This window comes from Lynx rufus, unplaced genomic scaffold (assembly GCF_022079265.1).
Source record: "Lynx rufus isolate CCGP_SWC_20201006 ecotype Redwood Valley unplaced genomic scaffold, mLynRuf1.p SCAF_8, whole genome shotgun sequence".
Classification (NCBI taxonomy): Eukaryota; Metazoa; Chordata; class Mammalia; order Carnivora; family Felidae; genus Lynx; species Lynx rufus.
This window is the reverse complement of record NW_025814896.1, coordinates 61,048,577-61,074,713: the sequence shown is the minus strand read 5'-3', so window position 1 is coordinate 61,074,713 and position 26,137 is coordinate 61,048,577. Positions and strand designations below refer to the sequence as shown.

Here is a 26,137-nt window from a genome sequence, read left to right as displayed (position 1 = left end):
GAGCATGAGCAGGGAGGGGCAGAGAGAGAGGGAGACAGAGAATCCCAAGCAGGCTCCGCACTATCAGCACAGAGCCCAACACAGGGCTTGAACTCATGAACTGTGAGATCATAACCTGAGCTGAAACCAAGAGATGGCCGCTCAACCAACTAAGCTACCCAGGCACCTCCCACCCCCACCACCACCACTGGCCAGATTAGTTCTTAATGCCTCATGAACACACTGCTTTCACAGCCTTCTAAAAAGTCCACAGTTTCTCCTTCCTCCAATTCTCTTGAAAGAAAAATTGTTATATAAAAAGATAACAGATTATGAAAAAAAATAATATAAAATTGTTAACAGGTTAAAATTGTAAAAATGTGGCTTTGGTCATTTCTTCTCTAAAAATAACCAGATTGCCAGTGCTTATAAAGCAAAGTATAAACCCCGTGTAAGACCCATTGAAGAGCTTCTACCATGTACTCAAGAAGTTGGCAAACTACATAAAGCTCACAGGCCAAATCTAACCCGCCTCCTGTTTTTGTAGGTCTGTGGGCTAAGAATGTTTTTTATGTTCTTTAATGATTAAAAAAAAGCAAAAGAAGATTTCAAAATATGTATAATAAGTGAAAATAATGATATTCAAATTTCTGCGTCCAAAAGTAAAAGTTATACTGTATATAGTTATATGCAAAAGTTATATTGTAACACAGCCAAAAATTTGTAGATTGTCCAAAGCTACTTTCATACTACAACACAGTTCAATAGCGGTGATAAATTGCATGGCCTGCAGAGCCCAAGATATTTATTTTCTGGGCCTTTACAGAAAAGGTTTCCAGACCCCTGCTCTAGTCCAATTTACCTCTCAAGCCTTAGCTCCCTCTTACTCCAATGGCACAAATTAGTCTTATATTGATCCATTTATCTACTCATTTTCCTGCCTTTGTTCTTTGCCTCACACAATTCCTTTAGTCTGGAATGTTCCTTCTTACCCCTTTCAAGATAACAGGAACTCCATTCTTCCTTCAGGACTCAAATTCCACAGCATCTAGCAATGATTTCCTTGATCACAACAACTAAGAAATACCCACTTCTTTTATTTCTTACAATATCTTCTGGACTACTTATGCTAAAGTAACAAAAAGTAAATATAAGACAATATACTTTATCTCCCCCAATAAATTGCAAACATAGAAAACAGTGTTCGTATTTTATCATTTTTTTCTCTCTTAGAGTGGCAAGCAGTAATTCTTAATAAAATGTATTTTTATTTAAAATTTATTTACTTAAATTTAAATTTAAAATTTGTTTTATTAAAATAAAATTTTATTTATTTATTTTAATATTTTATTTATTTTATTCTTAAAATTATGTTGGTGATTTATGGGGTTTAATATTTGTTGAGTAAATAAGCTATATGATTAATAAGGACTGTATGTATATAACTTTAAGCTACAAATAGAGATAAACTACAAACTGATCTTACTCTCCTAAATTAAGCAAATTATATGTCAGCTCCTAAAGTGACTGACAGTACATCTAGTGATGTTAGCGTTTTCTAACTCTAAAATCAAAATCTTTTTACCTTGAACTCACCATCCCCTATCATTTAACATGTTTCTCATTTCCCATGCCCAAAATCAGACTATTTCTATGCATATATATGATCTTTTTTGGATATGGGAATAATGTGTGTGCGTGTGTGTGTATGTACACATACACTTATCGTATTGGAAATATATTATGTTTCATTAAGAATATCTTAAGAACGAAGGTAATTCCCAAATGTTAGTTGATCAATTTGGCAGATTTAAGCATTCTTATAGAACTTAAAGAATTACATATATTTAGAACTGAATATTTTTACTTAGGTATTTTCTTTATAAATAAGTGTACCTGTTCATAAAGAAGAAAGGTCTTGTCTCTCTCAGATGTAAGAACCTTGACATTACCCTGAATTTCTGCCAAATGACGCTCATATTTTTCCAGCATGCATTTAAGTTCTTCACGATCTCTTGTTGTCTTCAAAAGCTCTACATCACAGTTTGTACCCTGCAATTATTATACAAGAAATTTGAAATTCTTCTTGACATGTGCTTTTAAGGAAATGGTGCCACTAATAGCAGTACATGATCTCTACTCAAGCAAAAATGACTATATAATGAAAGGAAATGATGAAAAAAAAGTTTAAAAAAATCACTTCTCTTTTAAACAGCTTCATCCCAAATTGGTCCATATTTACCTGATTACTTCCCAACCACTACTAACACTGGGGATAAAGAACCAATTTCACTGGTCCACTGTGCTATCAAAGAGACTGCTGTCTCTCCCAACTTTTTGATACACCAATTCATACCAAATCAAAATAAATTATTTCCATATTAGGTAAATCAAAGAATAAAAATCAGTGTTCAAACAATGAACTCCAAAATACTTATAAATTACCAAAACCTACCCGAGAAGATGGAGACGGGCGTCTTGGACTTTTAGATCTACTTCTGATCATCTTTCTCAAATTTTGAGCTTCACTCTTGTAATAATCTCTGTCTGCTTCTAAAGTCTTGACAAAGGAATCAAGTCTAGAAGGAGATTTATTTTGTGCTTTTTCAGTCTCTAAAATTATCTTGCCAAGGAGGAAAAAATTAGGTCATTATTTCAAGCAAAACTATAGCATTATTTTCTAAATGCAAGTTGAATAAACAGGATCCTTAAAAATAATAAAGTTGGTATTTTAAAGATAATTCATCAATATTCTTTAAAAAGCAGTTAGATACCTTCTTTTTCCAGCATTTCTGAATTTACTATATTTTTGTCTAACCGAAAGTACCCCTAAATTTAGTCAATAATTTTAAGAAAAATGGTAAAGAAATTTTGGGAAAGCCAGAAATATCCACAGATCTAATTACAAGTCCTAGAAATTGAATTAATTTGCTGAGAAAACTTGTACGCTAACATTAAAGCATCTGTTCACACCATCTATGTTCAATAATTTTTCAATAAATGAATAAATTAAAGGAATGCTATATATGGTATACTTGTAGGCACTTTCAAGTACATTCCCATTCACTTTAATGTGTTTAGAAGCTTTTGTTTGTTTTTCATAATCTTTATTGTACTAATACTTTATTGGGAGAAAATTACAGATATACTTTCAGAGAGAGTGTTTTAAATATTTCAAATGATGACAAACTATCTAAACAGAGCAGTTTCACTTTGCATTGTTAGGTAAAGAAAACATATTACTCAGAATTAAGTTTTAATATTTGACTTAATATTTATTACTAACGGGAATAAGCTAATGTGTAAACAAATGCACCTTATATTTTGAGAATCAAATTACTCACAGTCATCATTTTAAATCATGTAAAGCTAAGGGCACTAACAGAACCAACCAAAAGTTCTCTCCACCTCTAGGAAAGAAAGGTGCAATGATGAAATGGAGCGAGAACACTGATACTTTTACAGATGGGAAATGCCCCTGTGCATCAAGCAGAGTACTAATTTTAGAAAACAGATATTTTTTATTGTTCACAAAATACATGAGAGCTAAAACACATGTATCATTTGTTTGTAGTCTTACTAATAGAATACAAATGATTCCTCAACACACATTTATGAAAAATGCACTTACAGATCTAAGCCTTTTTATTGTATCTTCCAATACTATGATATTATTTTGCTGGCAAATGAGTTCAATCTGAAAAGACAGAAAAAATTGTTATTTAAATTTAAAATATTTGAACAGATTTAGCTAAAAAGAGAACATCAAAAAGGGAAGCCACTTGTAATAACAGGCGTTGTAAGAATGTGGAACAAAAGAAACCCTCTTGCACTGTTGCTGGGAATGCAAACTGGTGTAGCCACTGTGGCAAACAGATGGAAGTTCCCCAAAAAATTAAAAATAGAACTACCTTACAATCCAATAATTGCACTACTGGGTATTTACCCAAAAAATACAAAAACACTAATTCGAAGGGATACATGTACCCATTTCTTGCAGCATTACCTGCAATAGCCAAGTGATGAAAGCAACCAAATTGTCCATCAATAGATGAATGGATAAAGAAGATGTAGTGTACACACACACACACACACACACACACACACACTAGAATATTATTCAGCCATAAAAAATGAAGTCTTCCCATTTGCAACAACATGGATGGAGCTAGAGAGTATAATGCTAAGTGAAGTAAGTCAGAGAAAGATAAATACCACATGATCTCGCTCGTATGTGGAATTTAAGATACAAAACAAATGAACAAAGGGAAAAAAAAGAAAGAGAGACAAACCAAGAAACAGACTCTTAACCACAGAAAACAAACTGATGGTTAGCAGAGGGGAAGTGAGTGGGGATGGGTGAAAAAGAGGATGGGGATTAAAGAGTACACTTACCATGACCAAAAAAAATTTTCTTTAATTGTTTAAAAAGGAAGCCACTTAAAAATAAAAACATGTAATGAATATTTTATAAAATAAAAGATAATCTACCCCTTTCTGTTCACCTACCTTTAGATGGTAAAAGAACATAGCATGAAATATAGCAGTTCTTTTATATTACCAGTTTGGTATGAAATATTAATTGGTTATATTTTACCAAATTACTCTCTATAAACCACAACAAAATATTAATACTACTTATAATTCTGAAGATGAAAATAGGGAAGAGATAAAAGAATTAGTAGGATAAAAGTTTTCCGATATCACTAAAGTCATAAGTGATTGCTTTCTCTTCTGAACTCTTCTAATAGGTTAGTTCAATCAAACCTATAAAACACTTTTGGTATCAGTTTTAGGACATTGAACATACCCAGTCTTACAGTATAGTCATCTATAGTCATATATTGAGTATATGACTAGATTGTAGGTTTCTGGAGGACAGTGACTATGTTTTTATTCAAAGATCCATTTGCTATAATCTATATGCTATAAATTAGCTTATTAGTTTAACACATTTATTTCTCAATTCATAAACCTCCCCCTCATTATTCTAAACTGTTTCCTGTTTTATTTTAAATTTGACTTTTCTGTAATTATTGCTCCTCATTTGTTCTTTAGGCCCAAGTTCTTTTCTAAGATTTCTCAGGCAATCACATTTTTGTAATTTATGAAATATTAAGGGTTGTTATGGTATGAAACAAAATTCATGTACAGTTTGGATAAGTTTATATAGTTTTGGATAGACAATTTTCAATGCTTTAATTTATACTATTATGTAGACACCAAAAAGAAATGGATCTATATTACATATAAAGGTGTCCATATTAAATTAACTATAAAAATTCATAGAGCCAAAAATTTTGTTTGCTGTAAAAAGAAAATTTATATACACATAACCTAGATACAGATGGAGCAAACCAGTAATATTTAAACTGAAGATTATGTCTAATCATAGCAAGGTGTGATTCCAGTAAACGTTATTTTCTTCATTATACTCTTCTATATGGACTGACATTTCTATAAGCAGCATATATTACTTTTATAGACATAAAAAACATAATGCTGATTCCACTCTGAAAAATTAATTTAGGGGTACCCAGCTGACTCAGTCGATAGAACATGTGACTCTTGATCTTGGGGTTTTAAGTTTGAGCCCACATTGGGTGTAGAGATTACTTAAAAATAAAAACAAAATTATAACTGGCCCAAGAGAAAAGATGCTGACCCAGTGTTTTCATTTATTTGACAATTGATTAATGAGGACCTACTATGTGCCTGATAATGTGTTATATGCTGGGGACAGTAAGGAATAAAATAGACAAAAACCTCTGCCCTCATGGAACTTACATTCTAGTTGAAAAGAGAAAAACAAAATATGTAAAAATAAATATGTAAATAGATAGTTACTGTGTTATTCAAACAATACATGAGCATTCACATCTGTTCTAGGCACTTCAGACAAAAACGTTAAAAAAAATAGACAAAGATCCCTGTCTTTGGGCCAACCTTACATTCTAGCTGAGTAGACAATAAAACATAAACCTAACAAATAAATTATGTAGTAATGTAGGGGGAAAAAAGAGCAGAGTTAAGGATACTGGGAGTTTTATGAAGGAATAGTTTGGAATTTTAATAGGGTTAGCAGATAAGTCCTCATTGAAAAGTGACCTGTGAGCAAAGAGAAAGGGGGTCAACCATATAAAAATCTAGAAGAACATTTCAGGCAGAAGATGCGACTATAGCAAATGTCCTAAAGCAAAAGAATGTCTGCCAAATTCCAAGGAATAGTAAGGAGGCTAGTGTGGCTGGAGTAGAGTGTAGATAGGGGAAAGTAGCTGGACAATGCTGTGGAGAAAAATAAAGCATGGGAGGAAGAGGAGAACTAAGCATGCAGGGAAGGGACAAAGAACTTAATAGCCTTTACACTTCATCTTCCACATGGTCAATCGTGAAATATTTTTGATTGATTGAATCAAACATAAATGTAACAATAATGACAAGAGCTACCAAAGTTCCAGTCCAATAATAACCCTTAGGTTAATTAAAATATAAATTGTGTGAAGGAACTAGTAGTGGTAAAATTGCAATTCTGCTTATTTCAAAAAATTATGTTCAATTAGCTAGGAAACACTGTATTATTAAGGTATAAATGATTTTAAAAAACCTCAAGATGAGAAGATAAAAGGAGACATGTAATTGGGGTGGTTTTAAAATATGTCTACAAATTTTGATATTCCGTTCTTCAAAACATGGAGCTTAATTTCTTCCCCCCCTAATTATACTTAGTAACTCATTTCTAATGAACAGGATGTGATGGTATGTAACCTTTGAGATTAGTTCATAATAGGCATTGCAGATTCCTCCTTTCTGTCTCTCTTGGATGACTGGCTCAGAGAGAAGTCAGCTGACATAAATACATCACACAACCTTAGGGAGAGGTGCACCTGTCAAGGAAGTGAGGTTTCCCCCCAAAAGCCAACAGTCATCTGAGTAAGTTTTCTTAAAAGAAAATCCTCTGAGGTGCCTGGGTGGCTCAGTCAGTGAAGTGTCCAACTCTTGATTACAGGTCAAGTCATGCATCTCATAGAGCCTGGAGTCAGGCTCTGCACTGACAGCACAGAGCCTGCTTGGGATTCTCTCTCTCCTCTCTTTCTCTGCTCCTCCCCCCACACATGCTCTCTCTCAAAAAATAAATAAACATTTAAAAAAAAAAAGCAAATCCTCCACTACCAGTCAAGTCATGATTACAGCCTGGCCATCATCTGGATTACAATTTTCTGAGAAACCATGAAATAGAACTACCCACCTACGCTATAATTGGATCTATGATATACACATGTTTCTCATCTGAGGACATTAAGGTTGAAGGGTAATTTTTTACATGATAAATAATAAGAGTAAATACTCAAAACATTTTAATGTAATAAATGATGGAAGAAGTTATTCTGTTGACCTTTAAAAATATGACTAAAAGTAAACTCTTCCAAGTAAATAAATTTAATACTATATATCTCCATTCTAGATAAACAGATTTAACCTGACTCTACCTCACTAGAGCATAACTGCAAATAGTGCAGGAACATAAACATTCTTTCTCAGCTCAAATTAGAAATTCTCTTGCCTCAATCCTCATCCCACAAATCAGACAAGGATTCTCTCCCCAGTAACTGAATACTGAGACTGCACATCCCCTGATTTAAGGATGATGGCAACATGCATTGGTGTTCACATCCCCAACACTGGTTGTGCATCTTTCTTATCCCCATTCTACCTGTAACATTCACTTATTCAGGTTGATGATTTCATTTCAACACATTTAAACAACCCAAAGGACCTATTTCTACTTTTCTCTCTCTGTATTTACTATCCAATGTCTTTCCTGCATCAGCAATGCTATCTCTACTCTAGCTTTCCAATTGTTAGATATACCAAATGTTCCACATCAATATGTGAATATCTATTTCCTAGAAACACTCTTTTCTGAACCAGGCAGAATTTCCATCTATAGGTTTAATATTTTCAGTTTTAGGTAAATCCTAGCTCTTATTTTAGATGTTTCCCACTCATTAAAATTTCTGTTTTGATAGCAGAGGATCACCCTGACAGAGTACTCACTCTCTAACACAGACACTAACAATCCTTTAAAATTGATGACTTCTAAACCGGGCACTCTCTTAAAGGGAATTTGGCCAACTAGGCCTCCCAGACTGGGAAGCGATGCAGTTAATTTTTAATCTGAAGAAGAAAACAAGGAAGAAAATAAAACATTAATATAGTGTTCTTTAACTTGGTAATTTTTATTATTAAGACTGAACTTAATTTATCATAAACTGTGATTGAAGGATAACTGTTCTTAAAGAAACAATACAAACAAGAGTTTATTGAGAAATGTTTAAAATATTCAAGCTATTTTTAAATGTCCCTCAAATACTTTAGTAGCAACCATTACAAGATTAATTCATAAGTTAAAACATCATTCTTATCTACTCTCTCAAGTAGTTCTCCTAAGGACCTCTTCCAGGTAACTGTTAAAGAAGACTGTGTCCTTACGTTAAAGTAAGAAACTTCATATGTTTCAATATTCAATTACTCAGATTTTTCATTAATTCAAGCTTACTTATCCTTTACACCATTTTAATAAGCAAAATTACTGCATAAAAAAACAAATACTACCTTAGAGTTTATTCACTGGGCTCTTATATTTCAAATTACTATAATAGATAATACCTATAATAACACTTATGTTCTCAGCCTGATCATTTAAGTGCTTTATCATATGCTACCAAGAGTAACATATAATGCTTTATTATGTGCTACCAAGAGTACATTAAAAGGATGCTTAAGAAATAACACGGAACAGGGGCACCTGGGTGGCTCAGTCAGTTAAGCATCCAACTCTTGATTTAGGCTCAGGTCATGATCTCCCAGTTCGTGAGATCAAGCCCCAAGTTGGGCTCCATGCTAGGAGTGGAGTCTGCTTAATAATCTCTCCCCCCCAACTCAGGGCACCTGGGTGGCTCAGTCAGTTAAGTGTCCAACTTTGGTTCAGGTCATGTTCTCACAGTTTGTAGTTCGAGCCCCGCGTCGGGCTCTGTGCTGACAGCTCAGAGCCTGGAGCCTGCTTCTGATTCTGTGTCTCCCTCTCTCTCTGACCTCCCCTGCTTAGGCTCTGTCTCTCTCCCTCTCCCTCTCTCTCTCTCTCTCAAAAGTAAATACACATTAAGAAAAAATTTTTTAATTAAAAAAAAAAAAAGAAAGAACATGGAACAACAATGAACTTTAGGAAACTACCTTGTTACAAACAATTAGTAATGTGGTGATTAATAAAACCAAGACAATGGAGCACATTCACACCTTTAAAAACTCAATAGGTTGCTTTTGGCTTTCAAATACACTATATCATGCTTATAAGCCATTAGGCAGCAATGAGAAATGAAACTGTCTTCATTTTTAGAATTCTGTTTACATTCCTAGTCTCTAAATTTCATTGCAGGGTACTAAACTCAGTCAAGAAATAAAATGTTTGGGAACCCTCTTGCACTGTTGGTGGGAATGCAAACTGGTGCAGCCGCTCTGGAAAACAGTGTAGAGGTTCCTCAAAAAATTAAAAATAGACCTACTTTATGACCCAGCAATAGCACTGCTAGGAATTTACCCAAGGGATACAGGAGTGCTGATGCATAGGGGCACTTGTACCCCAATGTTTATAGCAGCATTTTCAACAATAGCCAAATTATGGAAAGAGCCTAAATGTCCATCAACTGATGAATGGATAAAGAAATTGTGGTTTATATACACAATGGAATACTACGTGGCAATGAGAGAGAATGAAATATGGCCCTCTGTAGCAACGTGGATGGAACTGGAGAGTGTGATGCTAAGTGAAATAAGCCATACAGAGAAAGACAGATACCATATGTTTTCACTCTTATGTGGATCCTGAGAAACTTAACAGAAGTCCATGGGGGAGGGGAAGGAAAAAAAAAGAGGTTAGAGAGGGAGGGAGGGAGCCAAAGCATAAGAGACTCTTAAAAACTGAGAACAAACTGAGGGTTGATGGTGGGTGGGAGGGAGGGGAGAGTGGGTGATGGGTATTGAGGGCACCTTTTGGGATGAGCACTGGGTATTGTATGGAAACCAATTTGACAACAAATTTCATATTTAAAAAAAAAGAAAGAAAATGTTTATCAAAATATTATAAAGCTACACTAATTAAAATAATACAGTAGTGGCACAGAAAATAGCAAATGAATCCATGAAATAGGAGTCCAGAAACATATCCATGCACATGAAAATTTAATAGCTATTAAAATGCCATTTCAAATCAGTGACTGAAGAAAGGACTATCCAACCCTACCTCATGCCAGAATAAAAATTCCAGAAGGATTAAAACTTTATTTATTTGTTTATTAAAGTTTATTTATTTAGAGAGAGACAGAGAAAGTGGGAGGGGTAGAAAGAGGGTGAGAAGGGAGAATCCCAAGCAGGCTCCACACTGTCAGCCCAGAGCCCAATATGGGACTTGAACTCAGTAACTGTGAGATCATGACCTGAGCAGAGACCAAGAGTCGGATGCTTAGTAGACTGTGCCATTCAGGCACCCCAAAAAACTTTATTTTTTTAATATTTATTTATTTTTGAGAGTGTGAGAGAGAGCGCGTGCACGAGCAAGCATGCATGAGTAGGTGAGAGGCAGAGAGAGATGGAGACAGAGGATCTGAAGCAGGGTCTACACTGACAGCAGAGAGCGTGATGTGGGGCTCAAACTCACACACGTGAGAGCTGAAGTCAGACGCTTAACTGAATGAGCCACCATTACAAGTAGAGCTCTACAAGTAGAGCCTTGGGAGGATTAAAAGTTTAAAAAATTATTTAAGAAGTATTAAAAGTTGGGGCTCCTGGGTGGCTCAGTCGGTTGAGCGTCCGACTTCAGCCCAGGTCACGATCTCGCGGTCTGTGAGTTCGAGCCCACGTTAGGCTCTGGGCTGATGGCTCAGAGCCTGGAGCCTGCTTCCAATTCTGTGTCTCCCTCTCTCTCTGCCCCTCCCCCATTCATGCTCTCTCTCTCTCTCTGTCTCAAGAATAAATAAACATTAAAAAAAATTTTTTTTAAAAAGAAACTGTAGAAAACATTCTTGTAGTTCTTGAGGTAAGCTTCCTAAACAGGGATCAAAACTAGGTGGAGAACAGAGGATTTTTAGGCTAGACATTACTCTGCATGATACTATAATGGTAGATACATGTCATCCTACATTTGTCCAAACTCTTAGAATGTACAACACCAAGTGTAAACCAGAATGTAAACTATGGACTCTAGGTGATAATGATGAGTCAATGTACGTTCATCAATTTTAACCAGTGTACCACTTTGATTGGTAGTATTGATAACAGGGAAGGTGTTCATACATAGGGATAGGAGGTATATGGGAAATCTCTGTACCTTCTGCTTAATTATGTTATAAACCCAAAATCGCTCTAAAATAAAGTCTATTCAAATTTTTTAAAAGGGGGAGAACTTCCAAAAAATAAAAGAATCAAAACTCAGAAGTCAGTAAAAATTGATGAATTTTATCACACAGACATTTAAAACTTTGACTTAAAAAATGCTTCAAAATGTGAAATAAATCGTGTGTGAAAACAGACAGGAAAAAAAAAGGATGGAAATATATGCATCATCTATTTGCTGGGAGATCTCTCTACAGAAGAGAGAAGGATTAGGAAGGGAGAGCACTGTCCTATATACAGAACATTCCTGGGGCACCTGGGTGGCTAAATCAGTTGAGCATCTGACTCATGATTTCAGCTCAGATCATGATCTCAGGGTTCATGAGATTAAGCCCTGCATAGGGCTCTGTGCTGACAGTGCAGAGCCTGCTTGGGATTCTCTCTCTCCCTCTCTCTCTCTGCTCCTCCCCCACTTGTTCTGTCTCTTTCAAAATAAAAATAAACACTAAAAAAAAAAAAAAGGAACATTCCTATTGTCTGAAGTTTTTACCATGACTACAATTACTTAGGAAATTTTTTGAGCAAGAATTTTTAAAAGAAATAAAGTGTGCAATACAATTTAATTCTTAGAATAGACATTTAAATGTAATGTCAAATCGAAAAAACTTTCAAATGATATAAATGAGAATGTCACTTTTTCCACACTGCATCTAATAATTATATGATGTTTAAAGAGGAATTAAAATCCTGATCAGTAGTTAGATGCTAACTAAAATTATTGCAGTGATTATTGCACAATATGTACAAATAGTGAATCATTTTGTCATATACCTAGAACTAATATAATGCTATACATGTCAATTGTAACTCAATAAAAAATCCTATCAATGGTAAATGTAATACCTTTGCTTCTTCAAGTTCTTTGTCAGCGGTATCCACCACAAAATTTTTTTCTTTTTCTAGTTGCTCTGCTAGTTGGTCAATTTTAATCAATTCTTTACAAAGATGCTCATTGTGGCTGGTTAAATCGTCTATTTGACTGCTTACCACCTCCTTACTATCCAAGAGTTTCCTAACATATTCTTCCAAGCCATGATTTGTCTGTTTGAGATCTTCAACCTGTTGTAATGAGAAAGAAAATAATCGTATTAAAATATTTCCTTTGCTTCCAAGGAGAACAACTAGGTGAATGGAATCAGGAAGGGAGGTTTGCTTCCCTGGAAAGAGACTTAGCTATATATATTTTTTTCATTTTCTGAATTTTGTAGCATGTAAATATAATACCTATCTGAAAAAATATATTAAACGAAAATTTAAAGGTTTATAGCTACATCTTACAAGATAATTTATAGTTAATAAAAAACTTAATTACTATTGATTTCTTAAACAAACTATTAGAAGACTGGCCAAATACTTCTATCTGTATAAAAGAAACCACACTCTTGAAATTATTTAATTTTAATAACTCATATCATCAATTATATTTCTAATTACTGTTACCAAAATACGTTAACTCTTCAAAAGAGGTTCTTTTGAACATATTAATAACTTATTTGACTAAGCTAAATACCAAATCAGTCAAGTATTTGCTAACTAATGTGGAGGACCACAGCTTTCCTTCCCAGCCCACTATTAAACCAACGGATGAAGAAAATGGCCTTTTCTATCACGAAGGTATCAAATGCCTTTAAAGGAAGAAATATATATTAGACCCACTGAACATGATTATATGTCAGGAACTATGTTAAACCCCATAGATACAAAAATAGGTTAGGTACCTGCCCTCACGGAATTTGTTTACTTGAAAAAACACAAAAAGAATATGTTAAGTGCTATAACAAAAATATCTATTAAGGATGGCACAAAGGTCCTTTTCCATTTCTCTCACTGTGTACTTAAACATTTACTGAGCACCTATTATATTCATGGCACCATGTTGGTACCTATAAAAAATGTAAAAAGACAGAAGGAAAAACAGACTCAGTCTTTGAGGAGCATCAAAAATTGCTAAATCCCTCATCCAATGGTATCCTTAGTTCTAACTTCCAACCTTGCCCATTTCAAATAACTATAGATATCACTCTTTTCAAACCATCAGAAGCAACAAAGTTTTCTTTAAAAATACAAACTTGGGGCGCCTGGGTGGCTCAGTCAGTTAAGTGTCTGACTTCAGCTCAGGTCATGATCTCACAGTCTGTGAGTTCAAGCATCGCGTCAGGCTCTCTGCTGACAGCTCAGAGCCTGGAGCCTGCTTCAGATTCTGTGTTTTCCTCTCTCTCTGCCCCTCCCTTGCTCATGCTCTGTCTCTCTCTGTCTCAAAAATAAATAAAAACATTAAAAAATTTTTTAAAAAATAAAAATAAAAATACAAACTTTATCTATAATTTGTCACTATATAAATACCCTAAAGGTCATGAATTATATTTAGCTAAATATATTACCAAGACATTTATTATACTCAATAAATACATACCAAGAAGCACAATAAATTCAACTCTTCCTTTGGCATTTTGTAAGCCACGCTAACTTGAGAGATTTAGAGGTAAAGAGTTTATATACTCCTGAAATCATTGTTGCACTATATGCTAACTAACTTGGATGTAAATTTAAAAATAAATAATTTTAAAAAATAGAAGTAAAGAATTTAAATTATCAAATCCAGGAAACAAGAAAAATTTTGAAAAATTTAAAAAAAACAAAAACCAAAAACAGAAACTGTATATGCACTTATTTCCTTAGTTGAGTCTTTTATCACAACTGGCCTGAATTTCAGCAATACCTCCTACTTTCTTCTCTTTTGGCGTTTTACCATATACAGCTACAAATTCCTTGAAAGTGCAAATTGGAGTTAACTCCTATAACCTTATGGTGCTTTATCACACTGAAAGTAAGATTTAAAAAATGTTGTGATGCCAACTCTACTGACCTCTCCAGTTTAACTTTCCACCATCCCCTATGTATCTAAGTTCCAGGATGCTAGACTCATTTTAAAAACTTTACTAAGTTATTGAAGATGTTATATATTATGTCCTACAACCCTCTTTATAAGAATTCCCAAAGAAAACTTGGCTCATGTCTCAATTTCAGGAAAACATGCCTTTCTTGGATACCTGGTTTGTTCTTATCCTCGGGACAGTGAATTATTTAACTAAAATTTCCTTTTTGCCCTTGTCTCAAGGAATTTTTAAAACAATCTGCAACCCATCTCTAGTAACTAGCACAGAACCTGTGTACAATGATCTCCTGTTTGCTATTCCTGTCCCATGCTTTCACTAAGTTTATTTTCCCCTGTTCTTATTACCTAAGCTATTTTCATTACTTGTATCATTTTTTAAACTATAGGATGTGCGGGGTGCCTGGGTGGCTCAGTTGGTTAAGCGTCTGACTCTTGATTTCAGCTTAGGTCATTATCACACAGTTTGTGGGTTCAGGCCCCTAGTCAGGCTTTGCACTATCAGTGAGGAGCCTGCTTGGGATTCTCTGTCTGCCCCTCCCCTACCCTCTCTCTCTTAAAATAAAAAAAATAAAAAAAATAAAAAAAAACCATAGGATGTGGGATAAACAAACAGATAAACTTCAATTTATCTATTTATATATATTTTTGTCTTTGTTCATGGCTTCTACAGTGTCATATTTCTGAGCAATAAGAGCACACTAAAAATGTTTGCTAACCTTCCACTATACCAGGTCAAATGCCTCTCCTTCTGTGATCCATAAAGCTCCTTACACAGTTTAATCTTAGTATTTTATAATGTATATTATATGTTTACCTCCCTGTCCCACTAAATTCTAAGCAACTTTAAAGTGATAGTCTCTATTCTAGGGAAGCCTGGGTGGCTCAGTCGGTTAAAGTGTCTGATTTTGGCTCAAGTCACGATCTCGTGGTTTGTGGTTCGAGCCTTGAGTCAGGCTCTGTGCTGACAGCTCAGAGCCTGGAGCTTGCCTCAGCTTCTGTGTCTCCCTCTTTGCCCCTTCCCCCCTCCTTAAATAAACATTAAAAAACAATTTTAAGTGATTGTCTCCAACTTCTGTATCAACACACCTCTCATTTATCATTTATTATATATCTAGCATATAATGTTCAAATTATTTTTAAATAAAAACAAATACATTATAAATAAATACTCATTCCTCTCACCTTTAACATCAAGCCCTACTTTCACTCAGTTCTAAGACACAAGTACTTTAGAAGAGATAGTTTCAAGTAGGAGAAAGGATGTAGGCTTTGCAATTAGGCAGACAGGTTCAAATCCTGTTGTAGTTCTTTACCAGTTACTTAACCCTGGGCAATTTACCATATTTTCTTGATCCTAAGAGATACATCTGACTTCAGAAAAAATAAATGGAAGCCTCTTAACTTTCATCTGCTAAACGGAGAGAATACCTACAATTTGTAGGGTGTAGTCAGGTACAAAAGTTCAAGTAAAATTTCTGGCTGATAACAGGTAATCAAAAAGTAACTTAAAAAAAACTTTTGGGGGGCACCTGGGTGGCTCAGTCAGTTAAGTGTCCGACTTTAGCTCAGGTCATGGTCTCACAGCTCATGGGCTTGAGCCCTGCATCTGGCTCTGGGCTAATAGCTCAGAGCCTGGAGCCTGCTTCAGATTGTCTCTCTCTCTCTCTCTCTCTCTTCTCTCTCTCTCTCTCTGCCCCTCCCCCACTCACGCTGTCTCTCTCTCTCTCTCTCTCAAAAGTAAATAAACATTAAAAAAAATTTTTAACTATTTATTTTGAAATAAGTAAAGATTCACAGGAAGTTGTAAAGAGTACAGAGAGGTCTCCTATACCCTTGACCCACTTTCCCCAATAGTTACATCTTAAACAATTATAGCACAATATCACAGAGATTTGACATTGATATGATATGTGCATATTGTTTTCTATTCCATTTTATCCCATGTATAGACTGCTGTAGTCAGCATCTCAATAAGATACAGATTATTCCATCACCACAAAGATTGCCCTACTGACACCCCTTTACAGTCACATCCACTACCCTGCCCATCCTTAACTCTTAGCAACCACTAATCTCTATAATTCTCTTTTCAGGAATGTTATATAAATAAAATCATGTGATAAAGATCATAGTATGTGATCTCTCGTCATTGGCTTTTTCACACAACACAATGTCGTTGAGATCTATCCAAGTTCTATGGACCAATAGTTCAATCTTTTTTGTTGCTGAGTAATATTTCATGGTATAGATTATCACAGTTTGCTTAGTCATTTACCTATTAAGGGAAATTGTAATTGTTTCCAGTCTTTGACAAACAATGCTGCTATGAACCGTCATATACAAGTTTTTGAGTGGCCATAAGTTTTCATGTCTGTGGAATACCCAGAACTATCTGGTTTCTCCTCATCCTTGCCAGCATTGGGTATTGTCACTATTTTTAACTGTTCTTATAGGTGTGCATTGTTATTTTATCTTGGACTTAATTTGCATTTCCCTGATGTTTGGAAAGGTTGAACATTTTCATGTGCTCAACATATATCCTTCTGTGAAATACCTCTTCATGTCTTTTGCTCATTTTCTAATTGAATTGTTGCTTTTTACTGCTGAGTTTTAAGAATTCTTCATGTACCCTACATATGATTCTTCTGGCAGAAGTATGGTTTGTAGGGGCACCTGGGTGGCTCAGTCGGTTAAGCGTCCGACTTCGGCTCAGGTCATGATCTCGCGGTTTGTGGGTTTGAGCCCTGCACCGGGCTCTGTGCTGACAGCTCAGAGCCTGAAGCCTGCTTCAGATTCTGCATCTCTCTCTCTCTCTCTCTCTCTCTCTGCCCCTCCCCTACTTGTGCTCTGTCTCTCGCCCTCTTAAAAATAAACATTAAAATTTTTTTTTAAAAAAAGAAGTATGGGTTATCGTTTTTTTTCATCCTGTTAACAGGGTCTTTCACAAAGTAAAGTATTTAAATTTTGGTGAAGTCTGAGTATCAATTTTTCTTTTATGAATCATGCTTTTGGTGTCACACTAAGAACTCTTCACCAAGCCCAAAGCCCTGAAGGTTTTCTGTTACCCTATAAAAGTTTCATAGTTTTGTGTTTTATATTTAAATCTATGATCCATTTTGAATTAATTTTTATATAAGGTGTGAAGTTTAGGCGTAGGTTCATTTTCTTCCCTAAAAGATATCCAATTGTTCCAGCATCTTTTATTGAAAAGATTATCTTTCTTCCATTAAACTGCACTTGCACTTCTGTCAAAAACCTTTTGGCTGTACTTGCATAAGGCTATTTCTGGATTCACTATTCTGTATCATTGATCTGTGTCTATCCCCCCACCATACAGTCTTAATTACTGTAGATATATACAAAGTTTTGAAACCAAAAGAGAATGACTCTTTCCACTTTATTATTCTTTTTCAAAGCTGTTTTTGCTGGGGTTTTGATGGGAATTGCATTAAACCCGTATATCAATTTGGAGAAAACTGACATTTTTATTGTTTAGGCTTCCAATCCATTAACATGATCAGTCTCTGGATCCAAAGCAGGCTCTGTGGTGACAGCAGCAAGCCCGATGCGGGGCTCGAACTCACGAACCATGAGATCATGACCTAAGCCAAAGTCAGACGTTCAACCAACAGAGTTACCCAGGTGCCCCTCATGTGCTTTCTTGCCATTTCTAGGTCTTTGGAAAAATGTCTATTCAAAAATGACTATTCAGGTCCTTTGCTCACTTTTGAATTTTTTTTTTTATTGTTGTAGAGTTCTTTGTATATTCTCAATTATTAATCCATATCAAATGCATGATTTAGATATAACTTCTCCTATGCATTTTTTAATAGACTTTATTTTTTTCTTTAGAGCAGTTTTAGGTTTACAGAAAAATTGATCAGGAAGTACAGAGAGTTCCCATATACCCCTTCTCCCCACTCCACACACAGTTTCCCATCTTATTTAAATCTTGTATTTGTACAGTACATTTGTTACAATCAATGACAACATTGACACATTTAATTAAAGTCAGAGTTTATATTAGGATTTACTGTTTGGGTTGTAGATTCTATGGGTTTTGACAAATGCATAACAACATGCACCTACCATTACTATATCATATAGAATAGTTTCACTACTTGAAAAATACATGTCCTCCATTTACCCCTCCGACTCTCCTTTCCACCAAATCCCCGGCAACCAGTGATCTTTCTAATGTCTCTATGTTTTGTCTTTTTCAGGTCATATAGTTGGAATCATAAAAGTATGTAACCTTTTCAGTTGGCTTTCTTCACCTAGCAATTTGCTTTCAAGGTTCCTTCATGGCTTTTTGTGGCTTGATAGCTCATTTCTTTTTTTTTTTTTTTTTAAATTTTTTTTTCAACGTTTATTTATTTTTGGGACAGAGAGAGACAGAGCATGAACGGGGGAGGGGCAGAGAGAGAGGGAGACACAGAATCGGAAACAGGCTCCAGGCTCTGAGCCATCAGCCCAGAGCCTGACGCGGGGCTCGAACTCACGGACCGCGAGATCGTGACCTGGCTGAAGTCGGATGCTTAACCGACTGCGCCACCCAGGCGCCCCTCATTTCTTTTTATCAACGACTAATATTCCATTGTACAGATATACCACAATTTGCTTATCTATTCACCTTTTGAAGAATATCTTGGTTGATTCCAAAATTTCCACTTGGTTCTTCTTTATATCCTTTCTTTCTTAGATGAGATTTTCTATTTTTTATTTATTTCAAACATGCTCAGAATTCCTGTTGGAGCATTTATATGACAACTGATTTAATATCTGTGTGAGATAATTGTAGTATCTAATTCATCTTTGTGTTGGCATCTCTTGGTTGTCTTTTCTCACTGAGGTTGAGATATTCCTGATTCTTGAGATAAAAGGTAATTTTTTTTAATATTTTTAAAATTTATTTATTTATTTTGAGAGAGAGAGAGCACAAGCGAGGTAGGGGCAAAGACAGAGGGGGAGAGAGAGAGAGAATTCCAAGCAGTTTCTGCACTGTCATCAAAGAGCTCCATGCGAGGCCTGAACTCACAAACTGTGAGGTCATGATGTGAACCGAAATCAAGAGTCAGATGCTTACCCGACTGAGCCACCCAGGCACTCCAAGAAGTGATTTTTTTCATTGAGATCTGCTCTTGTGTTATGGTAGGCTTCCTGTCCCACTTCCTGGTATTTTAGTTCTAGCTAAAAAGGTGGGACACTACCTTCTTACTGCTAGGTGTAGGTGAAGTCCAATTTCTCTACTAGGCCTCTCTTGACACCTGGAGAGGGCGCTCTCCTTGTTACTCTAGGCAGGGATGGGAGTTCAGGGTCCCCACCAGGCAGGCCCCTGCTGACACCACCACAGTGAGGAAGAACAGAGGCAACTTGTTACTGTTCCCATGTGTCCTCCACCACCACTGCAGGTGAGTAAACTGGTTAATGCTAAGAGGTGGCAAAAGTCCTGACTCTGCATTACGTCTCCTCTGACACCACCTTAGCAAAAAGGGGACACTTCTTACTCTGAGTGAGGGTGGATATCTAGGTGCTCCACATGGTCTTTGCTGACTTTATGGGGTTGGAGGATGTACTTACTGCCTGGTGGGCACTAAAGTCTTGGCTCCCCAGCCAGCATTCCTCTTTGATAGCACGCTGGTGCGATGGAGGGTTGGGGACTGGGGCATGAGGCATGGCCAGGACTCCTTGTTACAGCATGGCAAAAGTGGAAGTCTAGGCTCTTAACTCAGCCTTTGCTGGCAGGAGTGGGGCTACAGAGTGTTTTTCGTGGTATTTGAGTGGGCAGGTATTGTCTAAGAGTAGTCTGCATTAGAAACAAACCTATAAATACAAAGAACAAAATGATGGGGGAGGGAATGGAAAAATGAGTGAAGGGGAGTGGGGGATATATAGGTTTCCAGTCATGGAATGAATAAGTCATGGGGATAGTCAATGGTATTGTAACAGCATCGTATGGTAATAGATGGCAACTACTCTTGGGGTGAGGATAGCATAATATATAGAGCTGTCAAATCACTACACTGTACACCTGAAACTAATCTAACACTGGATGTCAACTGTACTTCAATACAAAAATTAAAAAATAAAAGAGAAAAAAAGCAACTTCACCAGGGAAAAACCCAGAAGATATCGCTTTAATCGAAAGATCCAAATAAAGATCATTAGTAATAGAACAAATTGAAATTGTGTGCTATTCGATGGGATGCAATGAAAAGAACCCACCACCATTTCTGTACTATTCCTGTCTGTATTCATGTTGTACCTTAAGCCAACATTTATTATGTCACAGTTTCCGGGGGTGAGGGATCTGGGAGTGGCTTAATTTGCTAATTCTGGTTTAAGGTCTCTCACAAGGTCAGAAGAGTCAGCCAGGGTGTCAGTCACCATGGCAAGGTTTAACTGGGACTGGAGAATCCACTCCCAAGCTCACCCAACACAGTTTGCAGGCCTGTTTCTCACTGGTTACTGGCTAGATGATTCAGTACCTTGCCATGCTGGCCTGTTCACAGGGCTACTCACATCATGGATGTTTGCTTCCTTCAGAGCAAATGATCCAAGAGATCACTCTATAACTTAATCACTTCTGCTCTATGCTCTTGGTCACAAAGATCAATTATGGTACAATGTGTGAAAAGACCGCATAAGAATGGGAGTAACATGAGGTGGGGCCAATTTGAAGGCTACCACACAGCCAAAGGTTCATTAACATAATCATGACAAACCCAAATCAATGGCCATTCTACAAAATAATTCACCTGTGTTAATTTTTTTTTTTTTTACATATATGTATTTTTGAGAGACAGAGCACAAATAGGGGAAGGGCAGAGAGAGAGACAGACAGACAGACACAGAATCCAAAGCAGGCTCCAGGCTCCAAGCTGTCAGCACAGAGCCTGACACGGGGCTCGAACTCACAAACCACGAGATCATGACCTGAGCTGAAGTCAGACGCTCAACCGACTGAGCCACCCAGGCGTCCCTCTCCTGTGTTCTTTAAAGTGTCATAGTCATGAACATCAAGGAAGAATGGGGAACTGTTCCAGAATGAAGGAGATAAATGGACATGATAATTAAATGCAATGTGCAATGCTGGACTAGATCTTTTTGTAACTGAGGACATTATGGAACAATTGGCAAAAACTAAGCCAGAGGCTTAGCTGGCAGCGATGTATTGAAATTCATTTCCTGATTTTACTAGATTGTACTGTGATCTTGTAGGAAAGTGTTCTTATTTATAGGAAATACCCACTCATATTTTAGAGAGATCAGGACAGCAGGTCTGCAATTTACTCTCAAATGGTTTGAGGGACAATAGTCTTTGTTCTGTACTTGTGACTTACATAAGTTTGATATTACTTCCAAATGAAAAAAATACATAAATTATAAAAACCTAGGACAGAGGGGCACTGGTTGGCTCAGTTAGTCAAGCATCTGACTTCAGCTCAAGTCATGATCTCAAGGTCATGGAATCAAGCCCCACATCAGGCTCTGCAGGACAGTGTGGAGCCTGCTTGGGATATTCTCTCTCTCTCTCGCTCTCTCCCTCTCTCTCTGTCCCTGCCCGGCTCACACTCTCTCTCTCCCTCAAAATAACTAAATAAATTTGGGGAAAAAAAAAAAATAAAACCTAGGACAAAGGAAAAAAAACCATATCGCGAGGCTGCTGCCTTCCTAGTTCTTTTGTCTGGAAGAATGGCTCTTCTGAGAACTGTTTTTGTCTGCATCCATTGCTATTTCTAGATGCCAGTTTTTCCAGCACTTTGAGATATATGGAGCAAAAGAAAAACCCAGGAATTCACCAATGTGTCACTTAATGTGTGCTGAGGTCCCTAGCCAGTCTTCCTCCTCCTTCCCACCTTTCAGGATATCCTTATATTTGTTTTATAACAAAATGCTCAGCATTTTTAGCTGTACTCGGTGGGAGAAATAGGGCAAAGTAAGTCTACTCCATTTTCCTAAAAGAGGAAGTTTCTTTTAATAGCCTTCATTAGTAGCCATACGGCACATCACGCACCAGGTGAACAGACAATACAGAGAACTGGGTTCAAATCTTAGCTAACTTGGAAACTCAAACAAATCCTACTTAGCTCTGTCACTCATTACTCAAATATCTTAATTCTCTAATCTCTTGGAACCTCAGCTTCCATGTCTTTAAAATGGAAATAACATCACTATTTCACAAGGTGGGAAATGATTAAGTAACATTATGTACTTAAAAATACTGGATACAACACTTGCCACATAGTTTGCACTCATTATATGTATCTGAATCTGCATGTATCAAAATGGTTAAGATAGAAATGGAATGATTTTAGACTCATAAGATGTCAATGAGCACTGAATTAGTATTTATTGTCCATCTTCTTGTTTTAAAATAGGCCTCCAGGGGCGCCTGGGTGGCGCAGTCGGTTAAGCGTCCGACTTCAGCCAGGTCACGATCTCGCGGTCCGGGAGTTCGAGCCCCGCGTCAGGCTCGGGGCTGATGGCTCAGAGCCTGGAGCCTGTTTCCGATTCTGTGTCTCCCTCTCTCTCTGCCCCTCCCCCGTTCATGCTCTGTCTCTCTCTGTCCCAAAAATAAATAAACGTTGAAAAAAAAATTAAAAAAAAAAAAAAATAGGCCTCCATCCCAAATTAATTCAGGGAAATACAGAAATTAAATATAACCTGTAATTTCAGTGCAGAGATGAATTTGTCTTGATTTCTCACTTCTTGCTCTAGCTGGAGAGTATTCTGGTATTTTTCAGCTTCAGAAAATGGAGCCCCTAGACCAAAATCATGTTCTTTGGTGGTAACCTAGTGGGAAAAAATGAGAATGATGCAGAGATTTTTTAGTTTAAAACAGTTTTGTGATTCCTTACAACAATTAATGATTTTGGAAATTAACAATATTTTTAGATACATTTTCAATTGTTTTTAACCTTGTCCCACCAGCTAAGAGGATTTTCACCAAGCTTTACTTTCTTAAAATTTCATGTTATAAACTTTTTGTGTTTTCCAAATATAAAACTACAATATTACACATGCTTTTCAAAAAAGACATACCCCATCCTATCCATTTGGTAATCATTGTTCTAAGGAAATACAGGTCAGCAACAAATTATGTAGTCTACCTTTAGGCCTGTGTTGTCCAATATAATAGCTACTAGCTACATATTTGTTGCTGCTTTTGTATATTAACAAAAAGCTTTGCTACACATATCACAAAGGGCTAACTTCCCTAATACAGAAATGATTCTTATAAATAAAAACAGAAAATACTCTAAAAGTTGATGAAGAATATGGATATTTCACAGAAATCGCTCTCAAATAGGTTAAAAGATACTCAATCTCACCATTTAGAAGGATACAAATTAAAACAACACGGAGATACCACTTTTTAATCTCATATTGGCGAAGATCAAAAAGTTGGATATATAATGTAACTTTTTTTTTTAATGTTTGTTTATTTTTGAGAGAGAGAGGCAGAGACAGGGCTGAGCGGGGGAGGGACAGAAAGAGAGGGAGACCGAGAATCTGAAGCAGACTCCAGGCTCTGAGCTGTCAGCATAGAGCCCAACGCAGGGCTCGAACCCATGAACCATGAGATCATGCCCTGAGCCGAAATCGATGTCCAATTGACTGAGCCACCCAGGCGCCCCTATAATTTAACATTCTTATACATCACTGGTGGTGGGTTAAATTGACACAATATTTCTCGAGAACAATTATGTAAAATCTAGCAACACTATAAATGCACGTAGCTTCTGCACAGATAATTCTACTTCTAGGAATTTTTCCTACATATATATTTGCCCAAGTGCAAAATAACGTGTTAAAATATTTTTCACTTTAGTATACTGTACATACTACTCCACACTGTGTTTTTTTGTTTGTTTGTTTGTTTTTAAGAGAGAGATAACACATATGTGCCAGCAAAGGAGAGGAGCAGGGGGAGAGAGAGGGAGGGAGGGAGGGAGGGAGGGAAAGGGAGAGAGAGAATCCCAAGCAGACTCCACACTCAGCTTGGAGCCTGACAAGGGGCTTGATCCCATGAACCTGGGATCATGACCTGACCCGAATCAAGAGTTGGAAGCTCAACCTACTGAGCCACCCATGTACCATCACAATGTGATTTTTTTACATGAGAATGTATCTCAGAAACTGTGTAATTTAGGAAAGTAATTTTTTCTTTCCCTGAACCAAAGCTAACATTATGTTAAGAAAGAAAGAATTTGCCACAAGCATCCTAGATCTCTCCCGGCCACACAGATGCTATTGTCCAAAATCTAGTGTTTGGGAAAATGCAGGATCAGGATCCCCCAGTCCCTGACCTTGTGTTACACCCTGTGCAATCCAGCACTTAGCAGTCTGACAGGCTTATTTTCCTTTTTTCCTTTCCCTAAACTAGACATAAATCTACTTTTCTGTTTTTCATTCCAACAGTTACTGCCTCACCTGGAATTTCAGCATTAGATCTCACAGAGTATTTCTTTTTCTTTTTCTTTTTTTTTTTTTTTGGAGGGGAGAGGGGCAGAGGGGGGCAGAGAGAGAGAGAGAGAGAGAGAGAGAGAGAGAGAGAGGATCTTAAGCGGCTCCATGCCCACCATGGAGCCCGATATAGGGCTCAATCTCACAACTCCAAGACCATGACACTGCTGAAATCAAGAGTCGGATGCTTAACCAACTGAGCCACCAAGACATCCCTCACAGACTAATTCTAATTTATAAATCATTTAAGATTTTATAGGTTAAGCCAAAATCCCAAGTACCATTGCTTACATAGTTTCTGTTGAAAAATGTATTCCTAGTTATAAACATTTGACTTAGAATAACAGATTCAGACTATTCACTATAATTAACAGTACTTTTCAAATCTTCTGAACATCTAAATCATTTAGGAATTTTCTTATCCATGGTAGGCTTGAAATACTGCATTTCTAAAAATGCTGCTCAGTAATTCCTTATTTGGTTAGTACAGAGACTACACTTTGAATAGCAAGGATCTCTTCAAATGAAGTGGAAACCTGCCACACATTCACAGTTCTTCATAATGTGGTTGCCTCCCACTTCTCCAAACTTATCTCCTAATTGATATCTCCAAGAATCCCTTTATGAAAAACAAACTATTCTACATTCTTTACACATAGGTTCATATTATCATTATAGAAACATACTATCTTTTCTCCATTTAACGAAAGACACTTCTGAGGCACAGCTTGAATTCCATATTTTCTAGTAGGTGTTCTCAGTATTCTCCATCAGATAGTGATTACTTTTTTTTTTTTTTAATGTTTACTTATTTTTAAGAGAGAGACAGAACGTGAGTTGGGGAGGGGCAGAGAGAGAGAAAGGGAGACACAGAATCTGAAGCAGGCTGCAGGCTCCAAGCTGTCAGCACAGAACCCAAGGCAGGGCTCGAACCCATGAACCATGAGATCATGACCTGAGGCAAAGTCAGAGGCTTAACCGACTAGCCACTCAGGCACCACAGTGATTACTTCTTTACTGAGACTTCTGTATGTATTGGTTATACAATAATCTGTGTAGCTATTTATTTTTCTGGATATGTCTTCCTCACACAATTATTAGAATCTTACAAACAAGCAGTGTCCTAGAGTTCTCTGTAGTCCTACCAACCTGCACAGAATTCTTTGCATAATAGGAAAGTGCCAATAAAAATTTGTATAGGTTGATAAGGAAGCAGTGTACAAAAGCAGATAAAATTGAACTTTCTTTCTTCTCTTTGGTAAACTGAATAGTCAGGTAGGGATTCTATAAAATTACCTATCAGGTTAGACTAGAAATTAAAAGTAGCAAGAGGCCAAAAGTCTACCT

The 26,137-nt window shown here is 36.6% G+C and overlaps 1 protein-coding gene across 1 annotated transcript in view; it reads right to left on the bottom strand.

The window, feature by feature from the left end:
• TSGA10 (testis specific 10) overlaps nucleotides 1-26,137 on the bottom strand; it is a 165,311-nt gene that overhangs the window by 134,853 nt on the left and 4,321 nt on the right. The window contains exons 2-6 of the mRNA XM_047069097.1: nucleotides 22,988-23,116; nucleotides 12,268-12,483; nucleotides 3,611-3,676; nucleotides 2,435-2,602; nucleotides 1,876-2,031 (exon numbers count right to left, since the gene is read on the bottom strand). Coding sequence (XP_046925053.1) covers nucleotides 1,876-2,031; nucleotides 2,435-2,485 — 207 coding nt within the window. The 5' untranslated portion in view covers nucleotides 2,486-2,602; nucleotides 3,611-3,676; nucleotides 12,268-12,483; nucleotides 22,988-23,116. The remainder of the gene's footprint in view (nucleotides 1-1,875; nucleotides 2,032-2,434; nucleotides 2,603-3,610; nucleotides 3,677-12,267; nucleotides 12,484-22,987; nucleotides 23,117-26,137) is intronic.